Source organism: Eufriesea mexicana, unplaced genomic scaffold (genome assembly GCF_001483705.2).
Source record: "Eufriesea mexicana isolate 0111107269 unplaced genomic scaffold, ASM148370v2 scaffold17534, whole genome shotgun sequence".
NCBI lineage: Eukaryota > Metazoa > Arthropoda > Insecta > Hymenoptera > Apidae > Eufriesea > Eufriesea mexicana.
Window position 1 is genome coordinate 67,299 of NW_016924912.1, and position 26,399 is coordinate 93,697.

The window sequence follows — 26,399 nt, forward strand, 5'->3', positions numbered from 1 at the left end:
CTACAGCTGGAGCTCCCAGCATTAGAACGCGATACGGCGTTGGTTCCTGAGACGCGCTGCTTTCGCGGGAACTTGCCAACGAGCCCGCCGCAGAATTTCTTGCCGAGCCAGGATACGAAGCTGTTAAATGTTCCGTGCTGCACCGCCGTTGGTAGTGACGCGTCGCCGAAGAAACCGATAAAAGGACGAAAAAGAAACAGGGAAAGAAAAAAAATGTATAATCGTCAGGTGAAATAGGTAAAGGAGGAAAATGGCAACTCGTAATTGTTAGATCGGTTATCGTTTCTTGGCTATTTCGTCAAGCATAATCTCTGTTTTACTTGGAAGCAAGTTTAGCCTATTGGAACAATGGACGATAATCGAAAGCGACAGAGATTCGTTCGTAGCGTATTTTAACGTAGCTTTTAAATTCTACTCTAAGGTCCAACACGTGTGTCTACGTTGTTCAAACGCTGAATGCTACACGTAAACTCACGCGTTCGATTTAGAGTAGAATCATGGAGGAGAGCTTTATTTTCTCTAAAGTCGTCTCGTTTTTCCGTATTTCCTTCTGCTTTCCCCTTCTCTCCTGTTTCTCCTCTACCTACGACTATCACCACTACCATCGCTGCTCCGCCTCTCCCATCTTCTCTTCCCATCGATCATCGTTGCTTCGTTTTCATCGTCATTTCGTTTCTGTCCTCGCTGTTCTTTCTTTCCTTTACTTTTTCCTTTTCCCTCTTTTCTTTTTCCCTTTTCCCTTTTCCCTTTTCCCTTTCTCCTTTCTCCTTTTCCCGTTTTCCTTTTTCCTTTTTCCTTTCTCCTTTTTCCTTTTTCCTTTTCTCTTTCTGTACGATCATTTCATCCCTGTCGAGGAAAAAAGAGGAAAAAGGAATTAGACAGAAAGAAGTCTCACCTGGAGTTACTCGAAGCGACGCTATTGTTGGAGCGAGATCTTCGACTTTTCAACGAATCACCTCGGTTTACGATCCCTTTACCGGTTATACTGAAATGTCGACGCCTATAATATTCTTTCTCGACACCGGTGTTTGGCATGCTCGCGACTCTAGATCTCTGTTGCGGAAGACACAAGTAATTCGGTCTGCCCGATGAACGACTTCCGGGAGTTTTCACCGATTGCGAACGACTATGATGCGGGCTGCCATACCTGAAGCAATTGAAAGTTTCACCAATTATCTCGTGCCGAACGACTAATCGTCGGAACAACATGGAATAACGATAAGGAGCAAACCTCATCTCGAAATCCTGTATCTCTTGTAACGTCAATGTGTTCGCAACGTCCAATAATTGTCTCATATTTTCTTCTCGGCGTCTAACATCCAACTCGGAATGCAAGAGTATCGTAGCGGCTCCGGTTGATCCGTCCAATGACAATGACGGTTGTTGGACCACGATCGTTGCAGCTTGCGTCGATCTCTTATTTCCACTCGCGTTCCCTCCTTTTCCGCATTACAAAGTAAACATCCGTTATCTTCGTTCCGGAATTTTCACTGCGATTTATCGACATCGGTACTTATAAAAAGATCTCCGAGCACCAAATATCGAGCATTTTCTCGTCTTTTAATTTTCAATTTTCACACGCAATTTTTAAAATTTTTCTTTCATTTCTTTCCCCCGGAGTTCGTTCATCCCCCTCCCAATTTTGCCGCGCCCCCCCTATCTTCGTCCACGTCTTTCCCTCTTTACGCTTTCGTATTTTCATACGCGATCCACGGAGGAGCCGATCGCACGAACGAACACGGAATTCATCTCATCATTCTTCCTCTATGCTTCACCTCATTTCCTTCCTTTCCTTTTCCTTCCCCTCCTCTCCCTCCTTTTTTCATTTACTTTGTTACATTCACCGTCATATCCCTTTCAATTCCTCTTCCTCTTCCTCCTCCTCCTCTAGAACCACCGCCACTATCGCCACTATCGCCACCATCACCACCACCGCCACCATCGCAACCACCACCACAACCACCACCACAACCACCACCATTGCCATCACCACCACCACCATCATCGCCACCACCACCACCACCGCAACCACCATACCACTACCATCGCCGCTGCTACCACCTCCACCTCCACCTTTACCTTCACCGTCACCTTCACCTTCACCTTCACCTTCACCTTCACCTTCACCTTCGCGCCTTCGCACCTTCGCACCTTCGCACCTTCACCTTCATTACCATCGGTTTCTCTTTCCATCGTTTCCGTTTCCGTTTCCAGTTCGTCGGTCCTCGCTATCGCATCTACTTTCTCCTCTATACTTCAATTTTCACCGGTGTACGCATCTTTATCCTGACCCGAAGGTAAACGAGTGATTATTGACGCGATATCATGGACGTTACATAAACCGTTGAACCGATTCGATCGAGAAAAGTGCGATGCCAGGAGAGTCTTTTTTTATAAGGTGTTAAGCTTCGAACATATACGCGTGCGTCTTTCAAGCAGAATTGCCGCCCACTGTGTGGCGGAACATCGGTATCGAATTCAATAACGCGATTCTTAAAGCTTTTCGTAACTAGGAAAATATTTCTCAACCATTGATCGTGATTTTCTATGAATATTTTGCAATACCTACAATATTTCCCTCGATTTCTTTTGCCTTTGCTTCCATTGCTTTTTCTCTTCCTTGGTCGCGCGGACTCCGTGTTTCGAAAGCTCCTATTACGTATTTTCAGGCAGCTCGATACTCGAACCGATTTGTTGGAGCGTAATGTGTAACGGGGACCATAATTCGAACGGGGACCGTAATTTCAAAATAAAAATTCTCGAATAGAATAGGGGAAAAGAAAAAAGAAAAAAGAAAAAAGAAAAAGGAAAAGAGAGAAAACTGTATTGTACGGGAAAAGGAATGTTTTTTAAAACAAGTCGAGCCGTCGAAAGGAAAACGACTTTTCCCGATAAAAGCGAAAAGCGAAAAGGGAAAAGCGAAAAGCGAAAAGAAAATAGTCGAATCAGGAAGCGAGAAACGGCGAATGAGGTTGCTCGAGAACAAGGGCGGCAATTCGATGGAAGTTGCAAGGGCAATCGAGGCGCTATCACCTATTTAATCGTAGCTAACCGTAGCAAAGTCTGCAAAACATGCGCTTTCGGATATCGTAGCATTCTATCTTTTCAAGCTTGGAAAAAATAGAGCGATGCAACGAAAGAGAGTCGTGTATGATGTCAATGCGCCGCGATATTTCTCCCCTCCTCGAGATATTTCGATATTTCGATATTTGCCGTGCTATTTCGTTTCGTTCCTTATTTTTTACACCGATTTAACGCGTATCCGTTGATCGCGCCTTTCCTATATCGAGAAATTCTACGAGTTACCAAATACGCGCTGCGACGATGAGCGAATATTTACAAAGCAAGGTACGCATGATGGCCGAGATATGGTAATAACTATAATTTTCTCCGACACGAACGATATCGTATTTCCTTGTTCGTTTATGATCACGAGAGAAAGGGAGGGGGATGCGCGAGTAGTGGGCGAAATGGCAAACGATAAGATAAACGAGGAATGGCAAAGAAACGTTGATAAAAAATGCAACGAATGAAAAGTGAATGGAGAGAAAATAAGATTGCCAGCGTGTCGTATACGGTTCGCCGATCGCGTATAAGAGAATGCTATAACAGCGTATGATAAGGAGCGGAAACGAAGGTGTAACCGAGAAATTTGGTTGGGCAAATTGGACAAGGCCAGCGCGAATCCGAAAGATCACCGAGCGATTTCGAGCAATCTAATCCAACGGTCGATACTCGTCGAGTGGTAAGAAGTAGAAAGTAGAAAAATCACTCGTAGCTGATTCTTAATCGTGCATTCGGTCCGGTGATTTCTCGGTTTCAGAATAAAGATCTCGAAGCACAACTCGAGCACAATCAACTTTATACCTATTGCGCAAAACGGGAAAAAGAGCCTGACCCATGAATGAATGGTTGAAACGAGGGGATGCGATTCTGAAAGAAAACAACACAATTGATATTCTTAACGAGAACTTTAGCTTTAAAACCTGTCTCTAGATCGTCCGCTCTTTCGTGTTTCGCTATTTATATTTTTATTTCTACTTGTTTGCACGCGAAACGAGTCGTGTTTTTTCCAATTTTCGCAATAATCAATTCTCACGGACGACTCGGCAATAAATCATCCACCTATCGAGATACGTACATACGTACGTATAGACGTACATATGGATAATACGCGATCTATACGGAATATAACGAACGGATAAAAATGATGGTTTATCGTTTACCTCGATCACGCTTCCACTTACCGGCAGCTTTTCCTCGAGACTTGTTGCCGCTGGTTCTACCACCACCATCGGACGTTTGACCGTTACTCGCACGAGATCCTATCAACGATAGATCCAAAGGATTCGTCGTAACGTTCACGTTCGGCTTTCCTTCTCCGCATTTCCTCTCCTTTCGTACCATGCTGTTTCCTCGATTCTCTCGATCCATATTTTCACGGGCTCTACCGACGATTAACGTCAACATCGGATTCAGACCGTCCATATCTGGTTGACCAGCGTCCACCGAACCTCTTACGGGCGTGCTGGAAAGAAGGGAGAAGAAAGCAGAGAAGAGTGAAAACCATGTTTCACCGCATTTCTATTCTATCTATTTCAATTTCTATTTCAATTTCTATTTCAATTTCTATTTCTAAATTCATCGAAAAAGAAACAAGATATACACATATACATACACGCTGTAGTTTAACTGTATGGTAAAATACATGTGTAGAAACCTGAAAAAGTCAGTGGCTCGGAGGTCTGGAAGAGGCGGCGTTCTTCCCGTCACGGATGCCTTGGTGACAGCCTCGTTGATAGCGGTACCATGAATTATAATAGGCATCGCATCGATCGGAGGAGCATCGGTTTCATCCAGAAGATTCGAAACGCTAGATGCCCTGACACTGAGGCAGGTAATAGGAATTTCCGATTTGAAAGCGGTGGTACCGGTGGATAACGTGGAGGAACCCGTTTTAAGTCCTTTCTCGTCTGTAACCGAATATTCGATGGACGAAGAGAAGGAAGGTGGCGGCGGAATCGGTGGCGATGACGGCGACAAACTTGGTAGTAGAATCGGCTCGGACGATGTTCCGGTCGACGACGCAGCTGCAGGTGGCGACATTTCCGACGGAATATCTATCAAATCGAAGCTGTCGTCCGGTTGTTCTCCATCAGTTGTCGTCACCTACGATCACGTACCTATATATCCTTTTCATCTACGACCGGATACTCGCTTTCGCGCGCGCATCGTGCGCGTGTATGCGCACGCACGTAAACGATACGCTTTAAATTCGATAATTATATACCATTGTAAGCATCGTATTGGCACTGTCGGTGCTAGTGTTGATCGTTGTTTCGGATGCAGTGCTCGAACCCATGACCACGACTTTCGGAACGGTGCGACAACTTCGACTTCCTCCAGCGGATTTGAAATGCAATCTTCGCAACGCAGAGGCAGCGTGAGACAACAAGTCGGTGTCGCGCGAATTCTCTGTTCCATTGTGACGATGCGTGGCATTCGAGACACGAGTTGTTTGTGACTGTGACTGTGACTGTGACTGTGACTGTGACTGCGACTGTGACTGTGACTGTGACTGTGACTGTGACTGTGACTGTGACTGTGACTGTGACTGTGACTGGGACTGCGACTGCGACTGCGACTGCGGCTGAGCCTCGGCCGTTGTCGAATCGGTACCAACATCGTTACTTCTCGAGTTGCCACCGTTTCTACGGTTTGACCCGCGGCCATCCACCAGACGTCCCTGTTTTCAATAATACCACGATAAACCCATAATTACTCTCACACCCACTCCTCTATCCCATACACACGCACATCTCTTTCTCGCGTTTCCACAATTTTACCAATCTCCATTTTCCATTTATCCATGCACCAATCCACTAGTTTCTCCATTTATACATACTCGAATGAAAACGCATGCATCGCATACAGTTCTTTTTATTATTCTACGAATCTTCGATACTCACGTGGTTTCTGTGTTCCGGGGTGGAGGGCGGATTCGGAGTGTTTGACAAAGAACCCCCTGTGGGGGTGCAATGCCGCAGTCGCGCCAGGGCCGTACGAAACCCCTCCGTCACGAGGCTCTTTTATTCGGTCTTTGCAGTGTCACTCTCTATCACCTTTCGACCGACGGTTTTCTGCCGACGCACTTCTTTCTCTCCCTTTCTCTCTCTCTCTCTCTCTCTCTCTTTCTCTCTCTCCCTCTCTCCCAACTCCCTCCCACCCTCACGCCCCCGCCGCTCGATCTCTCACTCTCCCTCTCCCTCGCCCTTTCTCTCTTACTGTTTCTTCTATACAATGTTCGTTAACTCTATTTCGTTTCCTTTTTCGCTTTTTTCTCGCTGCTGCACTTTATTTAGCTCTCCTTCGTTTCTTTTCTCATACCTCTCCCACTTTTCACTTTTCCTCCTTCTCCTCCTCCACCTCCTCCGCCACCTCCTCCACCTCCTCCACCACCGCCACCACCACCACCTCCACCTTTCGCTTCTACTATTTGACAACCGGTAACACACTTTTCGCGGTATACGTCACGCTCGATACCGAAACAATGCAAATTCGGACGTGTCCCAATGTTTACAACCGTCGATTTTATTTTATTTTATTACTTCCTTAACCTGGACCCCGAGAAAACACGAAAATACGATAACCGACATTCGGTATCCTCGCCAAACGTATTAAACAAACCTAATCGAGTTTCGCTCCGTAACTTTCATGCAGCTGCCTGATCCATATATGATCTCGATATTCGAATGCCTCGTCTTCATCCTGCTTCATCCATGTTCTTCTTTTCTACGACAATCTTCTTTCTTTGATCGATCATTGATTCTCAAATGTCGATGCTTCTTCGTCTGTAACGCGAAACGATAAGACGAATTTTTTACATTCCATTCGAATAATGGCAAAATCTCGCAGTACTCGCGAGTTTCGACACGTGACCAACGTAACGATGCTACGTCAAATCTGTTTGAACGTATGAAAAAGGTATATCAAAAAAAAAAAAAAAAAAAAAAAAAAAAAAAAAAAAAAAAAAAAAAAAAAACGCGAAAATAACCGAGTGAATAAAATAAAATTGTTTTCGATTGAACGTCAAAATTCCCGTTCGATTCGACTTTGTTGGCAAAAATGTTTCCTTTACAGATGTATATTATTATACCAGATATGGTACGTTTCCAGATCGATAATTAAACGAAACTTTTTATTTTATCGGACGATCGCGGCAAAGAACTTTTTCTGTGTTTCGGAAACGTCATCGAAATAAAAGAAATTCCTTTTCAAACGACCAACACCGATGTTTACTACTAGTTATGCGATACACGGAAAAACAAAGTTGGTATAATAAAAAGTAAAAAATGGAGGGACCAGGAAGACAACAGTGATAAATAAAGAAAAGTCGAGCATCAATCTTCTTCCTTCCACACATACACATACATATACACGCACGCACGCACATTCACTCTCTCTCTCTCTCTCTCTCTCTCTCTCTCTCTCTCTCTCTCTTTCTTGTTGCTATGTGTGTTGTACGTGTTCGTAATTCTTGATTAACGATACAGATTTTCACGATATAGAATCAGAATTTCATTGCACCTATCCTTTTTATTCGTCAAGTCGGTATATCGTGATATGCAGGACCGTAACACAATCATCTTCTTGACACGAGATCCACGCGTGTTGCAGACTTACGAAACTCGATTAAAATCGTGCGCTATGCACTGTTTAAAAATCAACTTTTCACTTGTCACAATCGAGTCTTGTCAGTTGTACGTGCATGAACGCATAACGCAGTCAATGATATAATAAGTAATGCAAATTTGACCGAGTAAACCGACTCGTTTAATCGTAAAAACGATAGGAAATAACATGCCAAAGAAAGTGCGCAAAGACTCAGGTGTGTATGAGACAACCTACGCGTAATAGTTCCAACGAAATACGATAATATCATCTATTTAGTCACTATAATTCACGACATTGATGATAACAAAATAAAGTTGCACCGATACCTGCTGCGTCCCTTCGAAAAAAAAATAGCACCTTCTACCTTCGCATTCCACGGATTACTGGCGTGTTAGTATGAGCTTAGGGAAAGGACACTAGCGCTTGCGCTTTTACTTCAAAGAGTGAAAACTGCTAAACTAGCAGCACCGTCGCAGCCGATCTGCACCATCTCCCCACTCGCTCTTTCCTTTCTCTCCTTCTCTCTTTTTTTATACCATTGCATCATATTCCTTTCTTCTTCAATTGCATTCCGTACTTTTATTCCTTCTTGTTTATATTTTCCGTCACGGCATTTTATCTCAGTTATTTGAATTATATTTTTCTATCATCGATATTAAATGGACAAATCAAAATCAACCAAAAGAAATTATTTTCGACTGATTGAAAATTTATAGCTTTAAGCAGATAATCACGATGATCATCGTCGTCATTCCTTTTCGAATCGCTGCAAACGCGTGAAAGCGAACGATTTTCAAAATATAAAAAGATAAAAGAAGATAGGAGGAAAAGAGGGAATGAAAAAGTGGTTGGTAAAGGCTTTCCAGATCGATTTACTTCCATTCCAGTTGCAATAGCAACGAAATATAGCGATTAGCGATAGCAAACATTCCCATTTAATCGATCAAGTATACACGGTTAACGTTTTCTAGCGAAATTATTTCATTGAAATTATCCTTATATCCTTGACATATCGAAAATGTTTTAGTCGCTAATGTCAATCCGATCGCCTAATCTCACGAGGTTTATACGCAACATCGAACGAGTTCCATCGAACAAAGTGTTGCCATATTCGTGACAAATTATTGAACCTCATAAATCTATACAACATCTGCGCAGATGCACCACCGTTTCCTACGTGTTACGAGCTAGTGCCGTTCACCTCGGTCACCTTTGCCCCACATTTTATCTTCTATCGTTCTACTTTTCAACTTTACATCTTCTGCATTCTTACCACATACATTCTCGCAAATAATTTACGCAAAATACGATGTTTTCTTTTAATCACAGAAACGCAGAGAGAGAGAGAGAGAGAGAGAGAGAGAGAGAGAGAGAGAGAGAGAGAGAGAGAGAGAGAGAGAGAGAGAGAGAGAGGGAGAGAGAGGGAGAGAGAGAAAGAGAGAGAGTGAGAGAGAGAGCAATGTGCAAATCGATGATACTCGCGCGGTCTCTGTAGCTGAACGATTTAATGCGATTTACACACACGCTCCCAACTTGACCCGAAGCGCACGCGAGTTGATCGACCGCTTTGTCAAAACACCAGGCACGTCTATCGATCCAAAGTTTCCACATGTGTTCGCGTACATTTGATTGCCACATTAGTGCTCATACGCACGACGTTTCTAACGAACGAATAACTTTAGTATAATAAGAAGAAATATAACGAACGAGATACCAGGTGGAAACAGAAGCAAGAGCATGAGAACCTCGTACAATGAAAAAGAAAAAAAGAAAGAAAGGAAGAAAAAAAAAAGGAAAAAGAAGAAAGAAAAAGAACATTTTATAATTACTCCTTTTCCGTCTTGTTTGTTCATCTTATGCAACCTGAAAAATCCCATTACCGATTATATTATTTTATAAATTGAAATAGAAGGCACATACAATGCTGCATATATGTACAAGCTTTCGTCCTAGTCATTTCGTAGAGACGATACATTTCTTCTATGGTAGTAATATAGAAACGATCGTTTGTACATTTATATAGATGTATGTACGTATACCCATGGTAAAATATGCATGCATCTTTCTATACAATAACTTCTGTACATATACGTGTATTTCCTCATATTCAAAATATAATAGTAAACGTTATACACTATGTATAGCGTAGATTGTAGTAGTTGTAGATCAGCGATTCTTACAAAACAAAAGCGCTGATACTCCATTTCGAATTACGAAATAACATCGAAATTCCCATTTTTCTTTACTTACTTTTTCATTTCTGACGGAAAACTGACAATTCCGACTGCGACATTAATAATTCATTGTATTATTTTCCGATCTTAACATTTTTCCCTATCGTCAATTTTTTTTCGCTTACAAAGGAACAATCAATTATATCAATATCTCGTACGATATCACCTTTGAATGCTGTCGCAATTACACATGTTTATCTCTTTTCTCTTTTTTACAACATTTATTATATAATCGATTCATTTTTAATAAAACACATTTGTTTTTATTACCACGGTGCTTGTAAGACGAGCACTGCGTGAGTCTTAGAGTTAACATATCTATATCTTGTATATTATTTTTGTCTTCGGACTCGCCTTCGCTGTCATTATTCTCATCGTTATCGTTATCGTTATCGTTATCTTCATCGTCATCGTCATCGTCGTTGTTGTTGCTGTGATATTACATTAGTAAATAAAATATTATGATACTACTTACAGCATACTTATTTATCGTTAATCTTTCCTTCGCGTGTATTCCAATACGTAAATACATTTACTCGATATACATGATGTAAAACAGCGCACGCGCATACGTACAACGTACCATCGATGATGAATTTAAAGTCTAGAGAATTAATTAATGATTATATAACTAATAATTAATTAAATCTAGACAATTTATTATATTACTTCTATCATTTCGTATACAATGAATTTTAACAAATGAATTACATTCCATTTTTAACGTAGCAGCCATTGCGATAATACGATTGCAGAAATTACCGGGTACATGAGGTCTAGATTTAATTTTAATTTATCCGATATTCGTTCTTTTAGCCACCGCTGCTCAACCCCAACACCACCACCACCACCACAACAACAACAACAACAACAATACAACAACAACAATAATAACAACAATAAGAATAATTCTCTTTCATTTATTATTATTCAGATGTATAAGTAATAAAGGGTATGATCGAGTTATCTATCATCGGGACATATTCAGATGCGATCGTAAAGCGGATCGAATAAAATCTAATGTTGGACGAGGCACACGGCTAAGTGCTTGTTTCTATTAAACTAGTACGGAACGTATCAGGAACTTGGTAATGTACAAATCAATTGCAGCTCCATCCCGGGAGTAAATAAATACGATAGAAGAATTTTAGATAGAGAAGTAAATAGAAAAATAGTGGTGTGAACGAGGGTCGAGCTGGGAACGATAGTTTTATGCGTATAAAAATAAGAATTTATCTCGATATTAAAATTTGTCTATCTTACGGATTAGAACCAGCGCATCGTCGTACACGAATATTTTAATTATATGAATTCCGGAACAGTCTCGATTGCTTATAAAATATATGTGTGTGGGCGCGCGCGTGCGTGCTGCGCATGTGTGTATTTGGGTTAGTTGTGTGCCAATGTATACGAGCATGTATGTTTTCCCAGGTGTATATGCCTGGTAATGGTGTGTACGTGTGTGCAAATGTTTATACTTTTCATATGCACACGCGTTTTCTCATGAATTCGGTATAATTGTGCTCTGTTTTAATGTATCAACTATAACAAATAATCGTGGATGCAACGAGACTAATAAATAGCCGTATAATTACATTACAAGGAAATCTGCTATTAATCCAAGAGAAATGATATTTTGATTAGGCACAATGCGTCCGTATTACTGAGAAAAAAGGAAAAGATAGGATATCGCACTTCTTTCCACTAAATTTTGATCGCAATTGCATCGGTAACCATTAAATACTCGAAATGGTACACTGTTGCGGCGTATTTGAAACGTATAAATCAAGCGTCCTTCTTCCACCGTGATTCTTTCCTTTCCGCCAAAGACTTATACTTTTTGTAATAGACGAAAATGATTGGAATACGGTAGCTAGTCATTTTTAAGATGACGCTCGATAATAAAACGCGATTGTGTAAGTGGAAAACTCTATACCCTTTAAAAACAGTCTTTATACAGTGCTTATATTATTATATACAAACTGTAGCTGGTTAAGAGGTAAAAAGTATTCTCTTATCGTAATTGTTACGCGTTAAATTAATCAAATTCGCAGATATAGGGTTATATCGAATTTGTTCGCAATTAATCGAACATGGTCTTCGCTCGTTATACCCTGCTTATATGTACAAAAAAGCTGCGGGTGCACAGTAATTAGTCCATTGACAATATACTGCATGCTTTACAAATCTCGGTTTCGTAAAAAACGACCAAAGTATCGTTGTTTTCGTAATCTTAAATCGAAATTAATACCTGCACGGTTTCTCAACGCGCGAGCGAACCTTTTGTTTATTCTTCAACATACGTTTATATAAAAAATACAAGTGCAAATATATAGATTTACAGGATGTAAATAGATGTCATTGGGCAAAAATCTCGACCATTCTATGAAACGGACGGGTGTAAGACCTAAAATTTAAAATCTAAGTACATCCCCACTTACATATGTCAGACTGAATCAATAGTTATAGGATTGTAGAAAGTTTGACTAACACAGTAATTCGTGTTTTCTTCAGTTTCGCGAAAAGGGTAAATGAAGGAGAGAAGAAAAGACAAAAAAAAGAGAGAGGAAAGAAAAGAAAGAAGAAAAGACGAACAAAAAGAAAAGGATCACCGACTGTCCAATCGAAGATCATGAAATGTGAAAGAAATACAAACGAACTCCTGATAGATTACCAGTACTGTTGATTCAAGTCAATTAAGTTAAACTACTCACTCTTGGTCTTGATCCATACAAAAATAAAACGAGATCAAAGGGGTTTGTTGGCCGTTCTCTCGGTATGTGTTGGCATTCAGAAAAAAAAAGAATGGAAAATCGGCTTTACTAGAAGCATCGACTTCAGTTTACGTAGTATTGGCATATCACCTCAGTAAAAATATATACGCAATACAATTTCCCATGATTGCGATAAATAAAATTCTTGACTTGGAAAAAAGTGACGCTAAACTGGAATATGCTTTTTCCATGTCTTCGCAAACTCCTGAAATAACAACATGATTAGTTTACAGAGTACACGATAATTACTTGATTGTCTGTTGGAAAGGGTGAAAAAAATTCAAAAAGAAATGATGAAAAATTGAAGAAATAGATAGTTAGATAGATAGAAGGAAAGGACAACGGCGGGGAGGGGAAGGGGGAGGGGGCAATTTCAAATACCTTGATTAACAAGTGTGTAGGATCGTTCGTCTTCAATTTGTTCACTCCGACAGACACGATCCAATTTGGCGAACCAAAGTTCCTGTTCAGGAAGTTTCGTTTTAAGCGTTTTTCCGACTATAGCTGATTTCTGTATACTACTGTCAAGTCGCATAGAAAAACAAAATGTTTGTCCGAAACTTGAAGAAGCTTGGTTCGTTTTTAACGATACAATCGTGTACCAGGTATTTTTTTCTTGCCAACTGCCATGACAATAATACGCTACAACAATAATAACAGCACTGATTGTGCATATCTTCTTCATAAGAATTATGAGAATAGAAAAGTGTGCGTATGACAGTGCTACAACCAAATAGATTTAATACTTACTTGCTTCTTCCGTGTCACATGTTTTTCCAATAACAATTTCAGTCTCATCCGATGAAGCACAACTTATTTGAACACTAGTACTCTTGCAATCATCTCTTTGTTGCTCTTGTTGCTGTTGATGCTGTTCTCCACCACGTTGATGATGATGATGGTGATGAAGGTGATGTTGTTGTTGATGTTGACGTTGCAGCTCGTGTGATTCCTTTTGGGACATATCGTCCTGCCACGTCCTTCTTTTAGTTATTCTAGAAGAGCGTCTTTCGCTACGACGCTGTCGTTGAAGTGAAGTACTTGATACACTAAACGGTGCGAATCCCAGAACAACGTATCGCCCAGGATTAGGACACTTTCTCTGGCGTAACGAAGAGCCTACACAGTAAGAAATCGACTTACAATAATACAGATACGTTACCTCTATAATTATACAATTGAAATTTTAAATTTTACTAGTTATCAACTTACTTATTAAAGTAGTATACGCCATTGTAGACGTATCTGTGAGAGAACATGCCTCATCTGGCATAATAGTCTTTTGATCTACAAACCATTGATATTCAAGATAATAAAAGAAAACAGTTCAAGAATTCGAAATTCGAAACATCAAATTATACTTACTCGATTGCTGTAGCTCTATAATATGATGATCCCTTTTGTAAAATATCATGCAAACATAGCCAATATCACTGTAAGAATAGTGTTTTTAATATACTACGTTTCCACAATCTGTAATGAATTATAATTATTATTAAGTATAATTGCTATTTACCACCCGCTAGTAAAGTGAGCGATCAACTTTGTTTTGTGTCCCTGTGTATTTTCTGACACATGTAATTTCTCTAGACTGTGGCAAATAATCTTTTCCTCGTGAAACGTATCTCCATCGGCGTTTTGTACTTTAACTTTGAGCGTTGCATTTTTATTTGTAAAATGATAAACTTTAGTACCATCTAAGGAATGCCAGTCATGATGTTCAGTAATCCACGAAGGATATCTGCATCGGTTGTGCTCCTTGTCGACTGTAAATAATACGAAACGTTTAACTGCAAGAACAGTAATATATAAAATCAGTATCTTTTGTACCTTTTGTAAGCTTTATAGTTGGTGATCCCTCAGAAACAGTAGTTAGGCCATTACAATTTGGCTCACCAGACTGAGCAAGTAAGTAAACCACTTTCCCCTGATGATGCGTTTTCTCTTCGTATAGAAAACATCTGTTTAAAAGGAGGAATATCGAGATTCAATAGCACAGATACAAATGGCCCAGACTCAGTTGCATACACGCACGCACACCCACACGTGCATACACACACCTATATGTTTTTTCAGCACCCGAGATGCTCCTTCCTGTTAATGTTCCTATGAGATACTTGTTACGACCATCGTTCCATATCGCAAGACATTGTAATTCTTCCGCTGAAATATGAAAATGCATCCACAATAGGAATAAACATGTGAAAACGTATCCTCAAAATTCATAAGCGATAACGACAATAATATTCGATTGAGCTTACTGTTACTCTCGCTCCGTTTGATATCCGGGCAAGCTTGATACTTGAGAAGTAATTTACTTTCGTCAGTACATTTTTCACCAAGACTAATTGGTGCAGCACATTCACCAAAACCCTTGTCATAGGTAAACGTAAACGAGGACCCACTAAAGGGGCAGGGTATTGGTTTAGAATTTACACGAAACATTGAATATAAAGTGTCGTCGGACTTGATGCTCGTACACATTTCATCCAAAGTGGCTTGTTGCACATGGCAGTATCCTGATCACAGAGAAAGATATAGATGTTGGGAACTAACGTACCTTGCAAATCAGCCATGAGAGAAAAGAAAGTTCAACCAACCTTCACGAAATTGAATCACATTCTCGTGTCGATCGTTAACAATTATACAATGATAGCAATTATTATCGCTGAAATGTCATCGTAAAAATTAATATCGTGTATCATATTAATCTTCCCGTTATTACTCATTTTCAAGATTGTTTCTAAATACTTACTAAACGATGTACGAGTGTTCTGTTCGTTTCACGCACGTCCTCTCACCTAGAACCGTTGCATTTACGGTAATTGATACCGATTGTCCATGTTGATACCATTCTCCGGTCCACGCAGCTGGAAACTCGCAAGATCCTAAAATAATTTTATAAACTATTGCACTTCCTTTGTTGTTTAAACAATGTCGTTTTGATCGCGGACTTTATTAGAAATGTTCTATCTCGTTCAAAGATGAGCATTCTAACATTGCATATCTAAATTAAACAGAGGTCAAGTTGTTTAAGTTAGTAAACAATGATGATTTCTGTCTTCCAATGATATATGTACGTATGCATGTACGTTCGACAATTATTACCCCCCTGTTCTGTCAAATATGTATTCTATTATACTATATATTAAAATAACGGAAGGAAAAATATGTACTTTAAAACATTTCGTGAGGGATAGGTGAAAAATGAAAATCAATCATCTCTTACATGTACACGAGCATATCTAGTCCACGAGGAACAAAACACCAATTACTATTTTAGGTTATCCGACATGACACGATATTTGTTTATAATTTCGACTGCACCGAAACGCATTATGTATATGATTCATTATAAACAGTTCTATGCGTATACTTACCATTTGCAGATGGTATGTCACCCAGAGATAACAGCAACAGTATTAACATTGTTGCCGAACGGCAAAGACGTCGTTCTTGATGTAAACAGAAAGATTCTCGCGTCCTGAAATACACAAAACAATCAGACATTGTAACCAATTTTCGGTAATACTTGAATAATACTCTCATTATTATAATTTCCCATATGACCATTATTACGATATATTTTTAATCATTTCCGTTTATTCATACACGAGGAAAGCATTTTGCTTTATGTCTGATCTAAATCGAGTTTTGCTTTATTAATACGAAATAAGAATGCTATAATGCTAATAGTGCTGCATGAGCAATAAACGTTGGTTATGTTTACTGATTTTAAAATATCGATGCTATTTTTATTGTAAAATCACCGCTTTGTCGTATGCCAATTTGAGTGTATCGCCTGTTTTCCGAAGTACGAGCATAAACCATAATTATAAAATAAACAAAGAAAAATATTCATTATGGTTGTGCGGTAACAGTAAAATGACGTGAGAAAAGTGTATGACGGAACTGAGAAAAACGTTTACGGAGGAAACCTTCGAGAAAGATGCATTATTTAGCGAAGTACACGTGTCCCGATCGGTTTCGTTCAACGTGTTCTCCCTTTACCGCGAACCTCGTGTATACCACATCATGCCCTATCTCGTTCGAGCGATGCGCGGATAGGCGCGGATCTGCGCACTGCAACAACCCTAAACGTCAAATTTCTCTCCCCTTTACTAGATGTCTCATTGTTTCTCAGATATAACAAACGAATCACATTTCTTCTAACTTCTATACGGTCCTTTGAATTCCTATTCACACTACGCATACAAAATATATATCTCAGTTTTCCCAAGTGTTTTATAATTAATACAATTCACCAATTATCAACGTTAAAATCAAATCTATTTGTCATTGACTATTATAAATCATAATAATTGAAATTTTTGTTTCACGTGATTCAATTCGGAATTGTTACCTCTCGTTGTCATCGATGTTATTGGGAAGGAACACTAACCTTTGTATGTTCGGCATCGCAAATGCGAAGATGATGAGAAAAGCGAATACGAGGATTCAGAAAATATCACATAATGTTCCGGAATTCAGATTCGATGATTAGATATAGACGAAAATTTTCCATAAAGCAAATCGTATATATTTTAGAATAACTTTGGCAGATAATCGTATAACATCGCTAAATAATTAACGATTACGGAACTTTATCACTATGTAAACAATTTTTAGCAGAATAACAAAAAAAGAGACAAAGGATTTATATATGCATGTAGAATGCGAAATGCTGCCTTTCTTAGTTCTTATAAACCTTCTCTTTTTCACAACAATTAACTAGCTAATTAAATCCACGATGAAAGAGATGCGTTAAACGCGATCGAGTTGTCTATCAACGGAGTATTTCTTGCTGATTCTACCATGAAGGAACATACTAATGTCTTTTCTAGCACTATCACTACCACCATTATTACCGTAGGTAGAAAACCATCACCGGTTTAAAGAAAACGAAACATCGAAGACTCGGTTTTCTTCTTTAAAATGTATCACACGATTTCTAAACTCTTTTGTCGAATTTTTGATTTTACACAAGTAAACAAGAAAATAAATTAAAATCTAAAACATGGAATATGTTTCTTATTGTTTCAAGCTTTCGAATTAGTTTACACTGACAAAAAAATTCTATGTTCACTATTGTGCGCCGATTTCATTCTACAAGTCTGTTTGTTCTCTTATACATTTATTCACTTCTAGAAACAATGGCGACGACCTATGACCAGCGAGCGAAACGCCGCTCCAACTATTCCTACGGTACGATACTACACTGTAGAAACCCAGCATGCACTGCTGCATGTATAGACTGCTCTCCTATGTGTATCACGGATCAGTCTGTACGATACTAAAATTTTAGTGCCTTTCTGTATTGCACTCTTTGTCCTTTTCCTTCCTCTCATTCTTTCTCCTTTTCTCCTTTCTCTTTATTCTTTCCCTGTGCCTTTGCTTTCCCTTTTCCGTTTTCGTTTTCGTTTCGTTTTTATTTCGATACTAATTACAAAACGGCATCTGTTTATCGTTCACTCTCAGTTATGCATTCTGCTCGACTAAACTAGAGTAATTAAAGCAGATACATCGGTTATCAAACTGCCAAGATGACCGTACAACAAGTATTATTTGTTAATGAAACAATAATTGCAACTGGTAGTAATCTGTACGTAAAACTAACGATGTCGTGTTTTTGAATGCTAGGTACAAATCTAAAAATATCCAAAACGTATCACTATATTTGTACGAAACATATCACTAGCCTGGTTAGTAGACTAGGAACTTTTATCGATGATTCTTGTACCAACATAAAAGAAGAACGCGTGAAAGAACTAACGCTACACGCGACTGAAGGCAAAACGATCGCACAGTTTGTTTCCTTTGTAGTCCATGTTTCTTTAGTTCGTTCAATTTTATTTTGTGCTCGGATAAATGTATTTCCTATAAAAATGTCTGACGATTACGAGTGGTGAAAAACGTTCAGTTTATTTGTTATACAAGAATCTCGTGTAGGTATTTAATTGTTATAACGAGTATCGAGGAAAAACGAAAGTTTTAAAACATACATACATATGTACTTTTGTAAAATATACAGTAAGATCGAGAAAAACGATATAATTTATTGTTTTACAAATCCAATTCGTACTTTTCTCATGTATCATTATAGTATTTCACGATCTTTTACGTTCGTTCATTATTCAACTAATCTTTTAACTTACATATTTCATTCTACAACAAAGATATTGATTGATTAGCAAGTTCAACCATATTTTGTCAGTTTTAATCTATGTATCACCTTTAAATTACATTTTTTTTTACGCATGTGTACACTTGTTTATACAGGGTGAGACAAATAAAACGCTACAAGTTATCTTCTCCGATATCGCTACAAACACCGAGTCCAGTATCTTCTTTAAATTAGATGACGGTTCGACCGTCGATACTAATGCAGTAGCTACAAGTAAGTAGCTATCAAAAATTCAATAAAAGAATAAAACGGAGTATTCTACATTGTCTCTTTAACTGTCGATATAAAAGGAATGCGTTGCACATCGAATGACTGATTCATCGGTTTTATTTAATTTAAAAGAAGAAGAAAAAGAAAGAGATCGAAATCAGCATTTGAAATAATCTTGAGGAAAACAGATCTTTAACTGTGATTTGTGAAATTATCTTAGTGTTTCTTTCTAATGTAATTTATAATGTTCTAAATTATTATTGAAACGATAAACGTGTTATCATACATAAACGTGTAACAAAAATAATAATTTGTGCAATTATTCGTAATCAAAGGTGATAATGAATTTTCAAAGATTCGTAAAATTATCATATTCTAATGCTAGTAACAGTATCCAGTTTAGAATATGTACGTACGTTCAATAAAAGTTGTACTGTGATGCGATTTCGGTGTAAATTTTACTAAAATTTATCCTTTCTTCGTTTTCATAAATTTCCTCGTTTCTCCCTTTCCAAGTGATTTTCACTTTTTCTCGGGTTTGAGTGAGTAATGCCAATAACGACAATAATAACGAAGAACTCAATCATGTTACTTTACATATGTATGAACATGGAAATGTTCGTATCGCTTTGAAAATTTTACGACATATAGATATAATTTCTATCCTTTTTTAATAATGTTTTCGAATCTCTCATCAGCGTCATCAGCACGTTTTCGTCATCGGGAAAAGTCATAGTCTATCCGAAGAAATTTAACGAAAGAAATACACGCATATGCACGCGCGCGAATCATTTGTCGATCAAGCCAGGCTGTAATAAAATTAATGAGAAGACAAAGAAATAGGCAACTAGTGGTACGAAAATGTATCGTTTTGAAAGTTAAGAAGACAATGTAGGTCACAGAAAGCTCTTGAGCGCAAGTCCGTCGCAAAGTAAACGCAACTTTTCGATCGACAATGGTCGTTTCGTAAAATACGTCGGCAGATACATACTACAAACATAGGTCGACGGACGCAACGTCTAGAACGTTGCACGTGTGCAAATGTTACCCAAAATATTCTTCGTCGGGGTATGTTTTCGTCAAATGTGAACTCGAAAATTTATCATTTAATCGTTCATACGCAAACATACAAATATTGCATTCATTCTTTTTGAATCTAAATACCGTATCATCAATTCAAACTAGTGCAAATATATTTGAGTAGATCTATAAAACGTGAATCGTTATTTATTCCGTATTCTATTTACTGTATATCTCGTTTCACATTTGCTTCGATCTAGGATTAAATTAATTAAAATATGTTATATAAGAATTATACAAGAATATAATCAGAATCGTGACAAATATTTTTATTATTCACACTACCATGAATCGCACACAGAGGATCGATTTCATTTTGAAAATAATGTTGAAAAATAGAGTTGCAAAACTATTTCTGCAAGTTAAAAGTGACATGACCGTTATGTACTAGCATGAATTCGTCACACCTATCGTAAATATCGTAATATCGTAAATTATCACGTTCTTTTTCTCATCGACATACATATATATCTGATAAAATTAATAAATAACTACGCAAGTATATAAGCTGTGTGTATATAAGCTTACTACGTAATTTACAAAAATGCTGCTTCTACATTCTAGTAAATGCATCGCAATGTCTTTCTTCGCTTGGAAAGGAAGCAATCGTTCCGAAAATACCGAACACGCTGGACGAAACTTACAAGACGGTCTCTTTCAAATTGCATCTCAAGCTTGTCACATTTTAGTACAAGTAAGTTTGATAAAATTAAGAAACTTTCACCGGTTTCGTAAATTCCATTACATTCGCCGTTTATTCACTTCGTATTTATATTTTTCGTTTATTTATTTATTTATTCGTTGTATTTTCGATCATCGGTAACAAATCAATAACAAATCGTGTGTACGTGTGTTTTATAAAAATTTTACTGATCGTATGAAATTTGATCCGAAAGGTGAACAACACGCACAATGTTTCTTATGGTGGAAACAATAATGTACGGAATATCGCATATTCCAAATGTTCTGGCAGCGATGACGATTCGATACATCTCGCAGCTTCTTCCACGAGTAAAGGAACTACTTCCACTACTGTCAAGTCTTATACAAAGTACAGAAAAGAGCGAGACAAAGATCAGGATGTAGTCGTTCTATTGCCACATCGGAAGAGCAGAACACCTTTTGTTAAGCAAAAATTATCCGTATGTACACTTACGTAAGGATTACATTTTCCTTACATTCCAAATGAATTTTATTCTCTCTATAAAAAAGAAATGTTAATTTTACTTATTACAGACAGTCTCTGAGAATGCCAGATTAGAATTAAATCCGTCGAAATATATCGGCGTCGGTGGCAGCAGTGGCGGTCCCACTACCGGTGGAGTGAACAGTAACAGCAATGTTTCAGACGACGATTTCGAATTATGGGATCATTCCGGTTTTATGCTGAGAAGCGATGTAGATGACCCAATGACGAATGGAAAGTTAGTGTTTACTTAAAATCTTATTTACGAAAAATCGTTATGCTAATGAAACGTATGAAGGGTAATCGTTTGGAAGGGAAGTGATTAATTATTCGTCTTACATCTTTTTGTTACCGGAACAGATGGGGTGGTGCACAAGGATGGTGTAGACCAAGTTGTATTCCTATTACGGTTATATTGATTTTGATCGTGTTGGTTGTTTTATTGCCGTTGCTAGATCACGCAGCGGACAAATACACGGCGAGTGATATGAATTTCGGTTTCGATTCGAGTTGTATGAACGGTTGTCATTTATCTATCGTGGAGACTCTGCCGGTCGGCATGGATTACGTCAATAACAGCATTTTCCTCGATAACACTTACAATTCCTGGGTCAAATTGATTTCGTTGGCACGGGAAAGGATAGAAATAGCATCGTTTTATTGGACTATGAGGAGAGAGGATGTATATCCAGATGATACCGCGAAACAGGTAACTCTATGAGAAATACATAAGAAAAGCTTGGATCGTTTGATACGAATTTGTATTTTTGTTTCTTTAGGGAGAAGAAGTTTTTCGATTGCTTCTGCAAGCAGGCAAAGATCGAAATATTTTGTTAAAAATAACGCAAAACATGCCGTCGCAAGTTAGTCCGAATATCGATACAGAAATCTTGACGAAAAAGGCAAACGCAAAGGTAACGCCGCTTTATAAAGAGAAATGCAAAAAATAGGCATGTGCTTACGCACGAATGCACGCACGCACGCACGCAGGCACGCACGCAGAGTAGCATTGTTAATGTTCGAAAGTATTTAGCACGTTTAATGCCGTGTCGATCACTGGTGATCGACATTTTCTCAGTAACCATCACCCGTTGGTCACTCGTAACCATTGTTATCAGACTAATAGCTTGAAATAAAAGATGCATAAATGAACGCGTAAATATATATGTTTTTCATTTTTTGAAATTAACGCGATTACTGTCATGTGGTTCACCGACGATTAACGATGCTGAAATTAATTATATCGCCTTAAAACAAATAAATAATCATATTCGCAAAACTTTCAGCATTTGTTTTAATGTTACGATGTTACGATGTGAAAAATATACTATAAAACGCCTTAACGATTCAGTTTGTAAAAACTACACGATACTATACGTATCGTATATATTGCGCAGTGTCAATATGCTGCAAACAACTCGGTCGATAATTACGATTCATTTAAAAAGGAAACTTAATTAAACTTTGGGTAGGTTAAAAGCTTAAACTTTGCGAGACTACTCGGAGAAGGAGTACTTCACACGAAATTGTGGCTCGTCGACAGAACGCACATATATATTGGTTCAGCGAATATGGATTGGCGATCGCTCTCACAAGTGAAAGAGCTTGGATTAGTCGCACTAAATTGCAGTTGTCTAGCAAACGATTATGCCAAGATTTTCGATGTAAGTTCTTATCTGATAATTCGCATGCATATACAGGTATTATAAGAATTAAAGCAATTTTTCGTAATCTCATAGGTTTACTGGACAGTAGGCGATGATGGTAAAATACCATCCGTTTGGCCGGACTCTCTAAATACAAGAATCAATTCAAAGAATCCAATGAATTTTACATTTATGAACAATAAATATAAAACGTTTGTTGCGGTAAGTGTTATATTTTTTTTATGAAAATACCACATTTCGGTGTATAGAAATTTAGTATAGGTGTATAGAATGTACAGAAGTCATAGGAATTGTTCATTATGCGTTTCAGAGTTCACCACCACCATTCTCGCCAAAGGGTAGAACCAATGACGTAGATGCTATCCTGTATTGTATCGAAAGGGCAGAGAAATTTATTTATATCGCGGTAATGGATTACTTCCCATTGAGTATATACACAGCCAAAATCAAGTACATATTCAGTTAATTTTTCTACCTGTCCATTTTTAATCTGTTTATATTAATATACACGTATACACAGATTAGCATATGTATTATATGTGTCGAAGAATGTCTGTGTATAGCTTACCGTGTATAGGCTTACCTGTTTGTTTCGCGTATTTAACATTCGATTTTATCATATGATTTAGATATTGGCCAATTATAGATGACGCACTGAGAACCGCAGCTATCGAACGTAAAATACATATACGTTTATTGATATCGTCGTGGAAGCATTCGAGGAAGTCAGAGATTCCTTTTTTGAAATCACTTACAGAATTGACAAATAGTTACGCGGGTGTTAAAATCGAAGTGGTCAGTTTTTAACCATATTTATTCTTTCTATGATTTCATTGGATACATATACACATGACATTGTACTTGGGTTAATTTTCCTTTCCAGAGAAGATTCGTTGTCCCTACCAATTCTGATTTCGACAAAATACCGTTCGCACGGGTAAATCACAATAAATACATGGTGACAGATGTAACAGCGTATATAGGAACAAGCAATTGGTCGGGCGACTATTTTACGAATACTGCAGGCAATTGTCTCTTTCATTTTACTTTTTTTTTTTTTTTTTTTTTTTTTTTTTTTTTTTTTTTTTTTTTTTTTTTTTTTTTTTTTTTTTCATTCTGACCTACTTTTGCGATTAATAAAGGGGGAAAATATGTGAAATCCGTTATTGATTTGTTAGGCGTAGGTATGGTACTCGAGGCTATCGGCGATCATACTTCGGACAATCTCAGGCAACAATTGGAAAATATTTTTCATCGTGACTGGTATTCCGAATATTCTTATGCTTTGAACGGAAGTTTGCCATTTGTGGAACGATCGACAAATACTATCGAAGATGACTACTATCTACGATCGTCACGTTATATATTAGCGTGACAACGTCAACGATTTCATTAACGGGGCTATACGTGTTCTACGAGAAAAATGAAAATCGTTCCCCGTCGTTTAACATTTGGAGACAAACATCTTAAATGTCACGTCTCTCGTCACAGATAAAATTAAATTCTTTTCTTCTTCTTTTTTCCTTTTCGTTTGTTTTTTTCTTTACAAAGCACATTCTTACGGTTATCCATACTCAGCAAATATCGACTTGGAGCTGACGTTTTGTTTGTTCCCTGTACACTGCATACACGCACATATAAAAAACATATTCTTCGTCCATCATTTTTATCATCTCCTTTTTGGTATTATTTCTTTCAAAATATGTAAACGGACGTGCTTACACGTATAGACGCGTGCTCTTTCTCCTTCTCCCCCCCCCCTTCCCCGCCCTTTCTCTCACCCACCATCCATCCATCCATCCATCCATCCATCCATCCATCCATCCATCCATCCATCCATCCATCCATCCATCCATCCATCCATCCATCCATCCATCCATCCATCCATCCATCCATCCATCCATCCATCCATCCATCCATCAGTGAGAAACGTATATACCTGAAATCTTAAACCTATAGAAATAGTCTTACGTAACGAACATTTGTGTGCCTTGCTTAAAGTGACCTTGCGAATATCTTCTATGAAAAGTTATTTCAATACGAGAACCCGATGTTCCGTCCGAGAGAACAAATATGGAAAAAAATATGCATTAGTAACGTTATATATTCTGCATCCTATTATCGATATAAATTATAGAATGAATTGTAATTATGCGAATCACTGACGTATCTGATTATAAATATGTTGTTTCTAATGTTGTTGAAACGTTCAAAGAGCGTTCGTGTGAACGTTCAGAAAAAGCAGTCTGATAATGGCGACAAAAAGCGTCGCTTTTCCTCAGCTACTTTCGAATTAAACACTATAAATTATATGCTTAAAGAGCATATTAATTTGTTTATCTATCGCGAAAGAAGACGCGCCGGTAACGCACAATATTGTAATATTCGCGACGATACAACTCGTTATATCGTTATATCTATTTGTTGTTTATCTATCGTAGAATTTCAGCGTTCTACGATTCGCTAAACGCAAATTTTTTTTTTTATCTTCGTATCTTTTCTATATACATATATTTTGCTTTATACTTCCATTCTATACATTTTTGTACAAACAACGAAAACAGACTGTATATATGCATTCTGGATATGCGTGTATGCGTGTATGTATATTATGAATTATGAATTATTTATATTATGAAGCAGTGTTTCTTATAGGAGGTTAATTTTTCTCGATTTTAATAAGCCAATTATGATAGCGTACGTCACACTTAAGAAAAAAGCAAACAATTACGATTGATTAGTAATCATAAGAGATTTCTGATGCGATTCACTTTTCATCGTCGCCATCTATTTCATTGAAATCTTACGTAAAATATATGTCAACTAGGATACGATATATTTAGAAATAGCCCGAAATTGTGCAAGTATATCGAAAAGAAAACGTGTACGTATATAACGTTGTAACGGTGTTAGATCGGTGAAATATTTTATTATGTATTCGTTTCGAATTTTGCAACATAAGAATTCTGCGATACTCGTACAAATCGTTAACTCACGATTAATTCACATTTGATCGATAATCAATTGTCAAATTATTTTTGTCGAATTTTATGAAGATATACGAACCTCGTATTTAAGAACATTGCCTCAAATGCTTGAAATATTTAAGATATCCTCTTTCAACCTGTCTTCCTTTTCTGCTCTCGCCTCGTTCTCTCTCTCTCTCTCTCTCTCTCTCTCTCTCTCTCTCTCTCTCTCTCTCTACCCTCCCTCCCTTTCTTTCTTCTTGCTTGCCTTTTCCTTTTATCGATTTTTCGCTAACAAATGCATGGTCTGGTGATTAAGGTTCATTGGTTTATCCAGTGTTAAATTTTACCATTTACAATGTCGAGAAATCAGCTGCGTTAAATTGTCGAAATACGTATTAAAAGCGTGGAAATGCACGTAACG

General features: G+C 37.9%; 3 protein-coding genes and 1 long non-coding RNA gene across 4 annotated transcripts in view; 1 reads left to right on the forward strand and 3 right to left on the reverse strand.

Annotated features, from left to right (window-relative positions):
- LOC108554187 (uncharacterized) overlaps positions 1 to 5,580 on the reverse strand; it is an 8,288-nt gene extending 2,708 nt beyond the window's left edge. The window contains exons 1-7 of the mRNA XM_017909380.1: positions 5,291 to 5,580; positions 4,721 to 5,169; positions 4,248 to 4,528; positions 3,868 to 3,933; positions 1,232 to 1,439; positions 896 to 1,147; positions 1 to 137 (exon numbers count right to left, since the gene is read on the reverse strand). The exon at positions 1 to 137 is cut by the window's left edge and continues 29 nt beyond it. Coding sequence (XP_017764869.1) covers positions 1 to 137; positions 896 to 1,147; positions 1,232 to 1,439; positions 3,868 to 3,933; positions 4,248 to 4,528; positions 4,721 to 5,169; positions 5,291 to 5,362 — 1,465 coding nt within the window. The 5' untranslated portion in view covers positions 5,363 to 5,580. The remainder of the gene's footprint in view (positions 138 to 895; positions 1,148 to 1,231; positions 1,440 to 3,867; positions 3,934 to 4,247; positions 4,529 to 4,720; positions 5,170 to 5,290) is intronic.
- Positions 5,581 to 5,583: 3 nt separating this feature from the next.
- Positions 5,584 to 8,103, reverse strand: LOC108554188 (uncharacterized). The gene is made up of 3 exons (XR_001890683.1): positions 8,001 to 8,103; positions 6,688 to 6,851; positions 5,584 to 5,746 (listed from the first exon to the last, which is right to left on the reverse strand). It is a non-coding gene; the product is annotated as an uncharacterized LOC108554188 (long non-coding RNA).
- A 4,608-nt stretch (positions 8,104 to 12,711) lies between these two features.
- On the reverse strand, positions 12,712 to 17,163 carry LOC108554168 (uncharacterized). Its single transcript, XM_017909355.1, has 13 exons — positions 17,085 to 17,163; positions 16,063 to 16,166; positions 15,438 to 15,570; positions 15,283 to 15,350; positions 14,944 to 15,201; positions 14,743 to 14,845; positions 14,513 to 14,643; positions 14,199 to 14,448; positions 14,048 to 14,115; positions 13,895 to 13,969; positions 13,433 to 13,801; positions 13,064 to 13,324; positions 12,712 to 12,887 (listed from the first exon to the last, which is right to left on the reverse strand). Exons 1-13 carry the CDS (start codon positions 17,099 to 17,101, stop codon positions 12,769 to 12,771), a joined length of 1,956 nt encoding a protein of 651 aa, XP_017764844.1. The 5' UTR covers positions 17,102 to 17,163; the 3' UTR covers positions 12,712 to 12,768.
- Positions 17,164 to 18,484: 1,321 nt separating this feature from the next.
- On the forward strand, positions 18,485 to 24,826 carry LOC108554166 (phospholipase D3). The gene is made up of 13 exons (XM_017909353.1): positions 18,485 to 18,627; positions 18,962 to 19,079; positions 20,721 to 20,850; positions 21,053 to 21,298; positions 21,393 to 21,580; positions 21,703 to 22,051; positions 22,122 to 22,256; positions 22,815 to 23,006; positions 23,082 to 23,210; positions 23,320 to 23,459; positions 23,639 to 23,804; positions 23,893 to 24,034; positions 24,188 to 24,826. The coding sequence occupies exons 3-13, from the start codon at positions 20,734 to 20,736 to the stop codon at positions 24,382 to 24,384; spliced, it is 2,001 nt and encodes a 666-aa protein (XP_017764842.1). The 5' UTR covers positions 18,485 to 18,627; positions 18,962 to 19,079; positions 20,721 to 20,733; the 3' UTR covers positions 24,385 to 24,826.
- Positions 24,827 to 26,399: the final 1,573 nt, after the last annotated feature.

What these genes read in the sequence shown, in the direction of transcription:
- LOC108554168 (XM_017909355.1), bottom strand. An exon ending in TGTGATTCAATTTCGTGAAG is followed by an intron (nt 15,202 to 15,282) that starts GTTGGTTGAACT and finishes CTCTGTGATCAG; the next exon opens with GATACTGCCATGTGCAACAA. An exon ending in ATGTGACACGGAAGAAGCAA is followed by an intron (nt 13,325 to 13,432) that starts GTAAGTATTAAA and finishes TTATTGTTGTAG; the next exon opens with CGTATTATTGTCATGGCAGT.
- LOC108554166 (XM_017909353.1), top strand. Translation starts at nt 20,734, where the DNA reads ATGTCTTTCTTCGCTTGGAAAGGAAGCAATCGTTCCGAAAATACCGAA. An exon ending in ATTATGCCAAGATTTTCGAT is followed by an intron (nt 23,007 to 23,081) that starts GTAAGTTCTTAT and finishes GTAATCTCATAG; the next exon opens with GTTTACTGGACAGTAGGCGA. An exon ending in ATATACACAGCCAAAATCAA is followed by an intron (nt 23,460 to 23,638) that starts GTACATATTCAG and finishes CATATGATTTAG; the next exon opens with ATATTGGCCAATTATAGATG.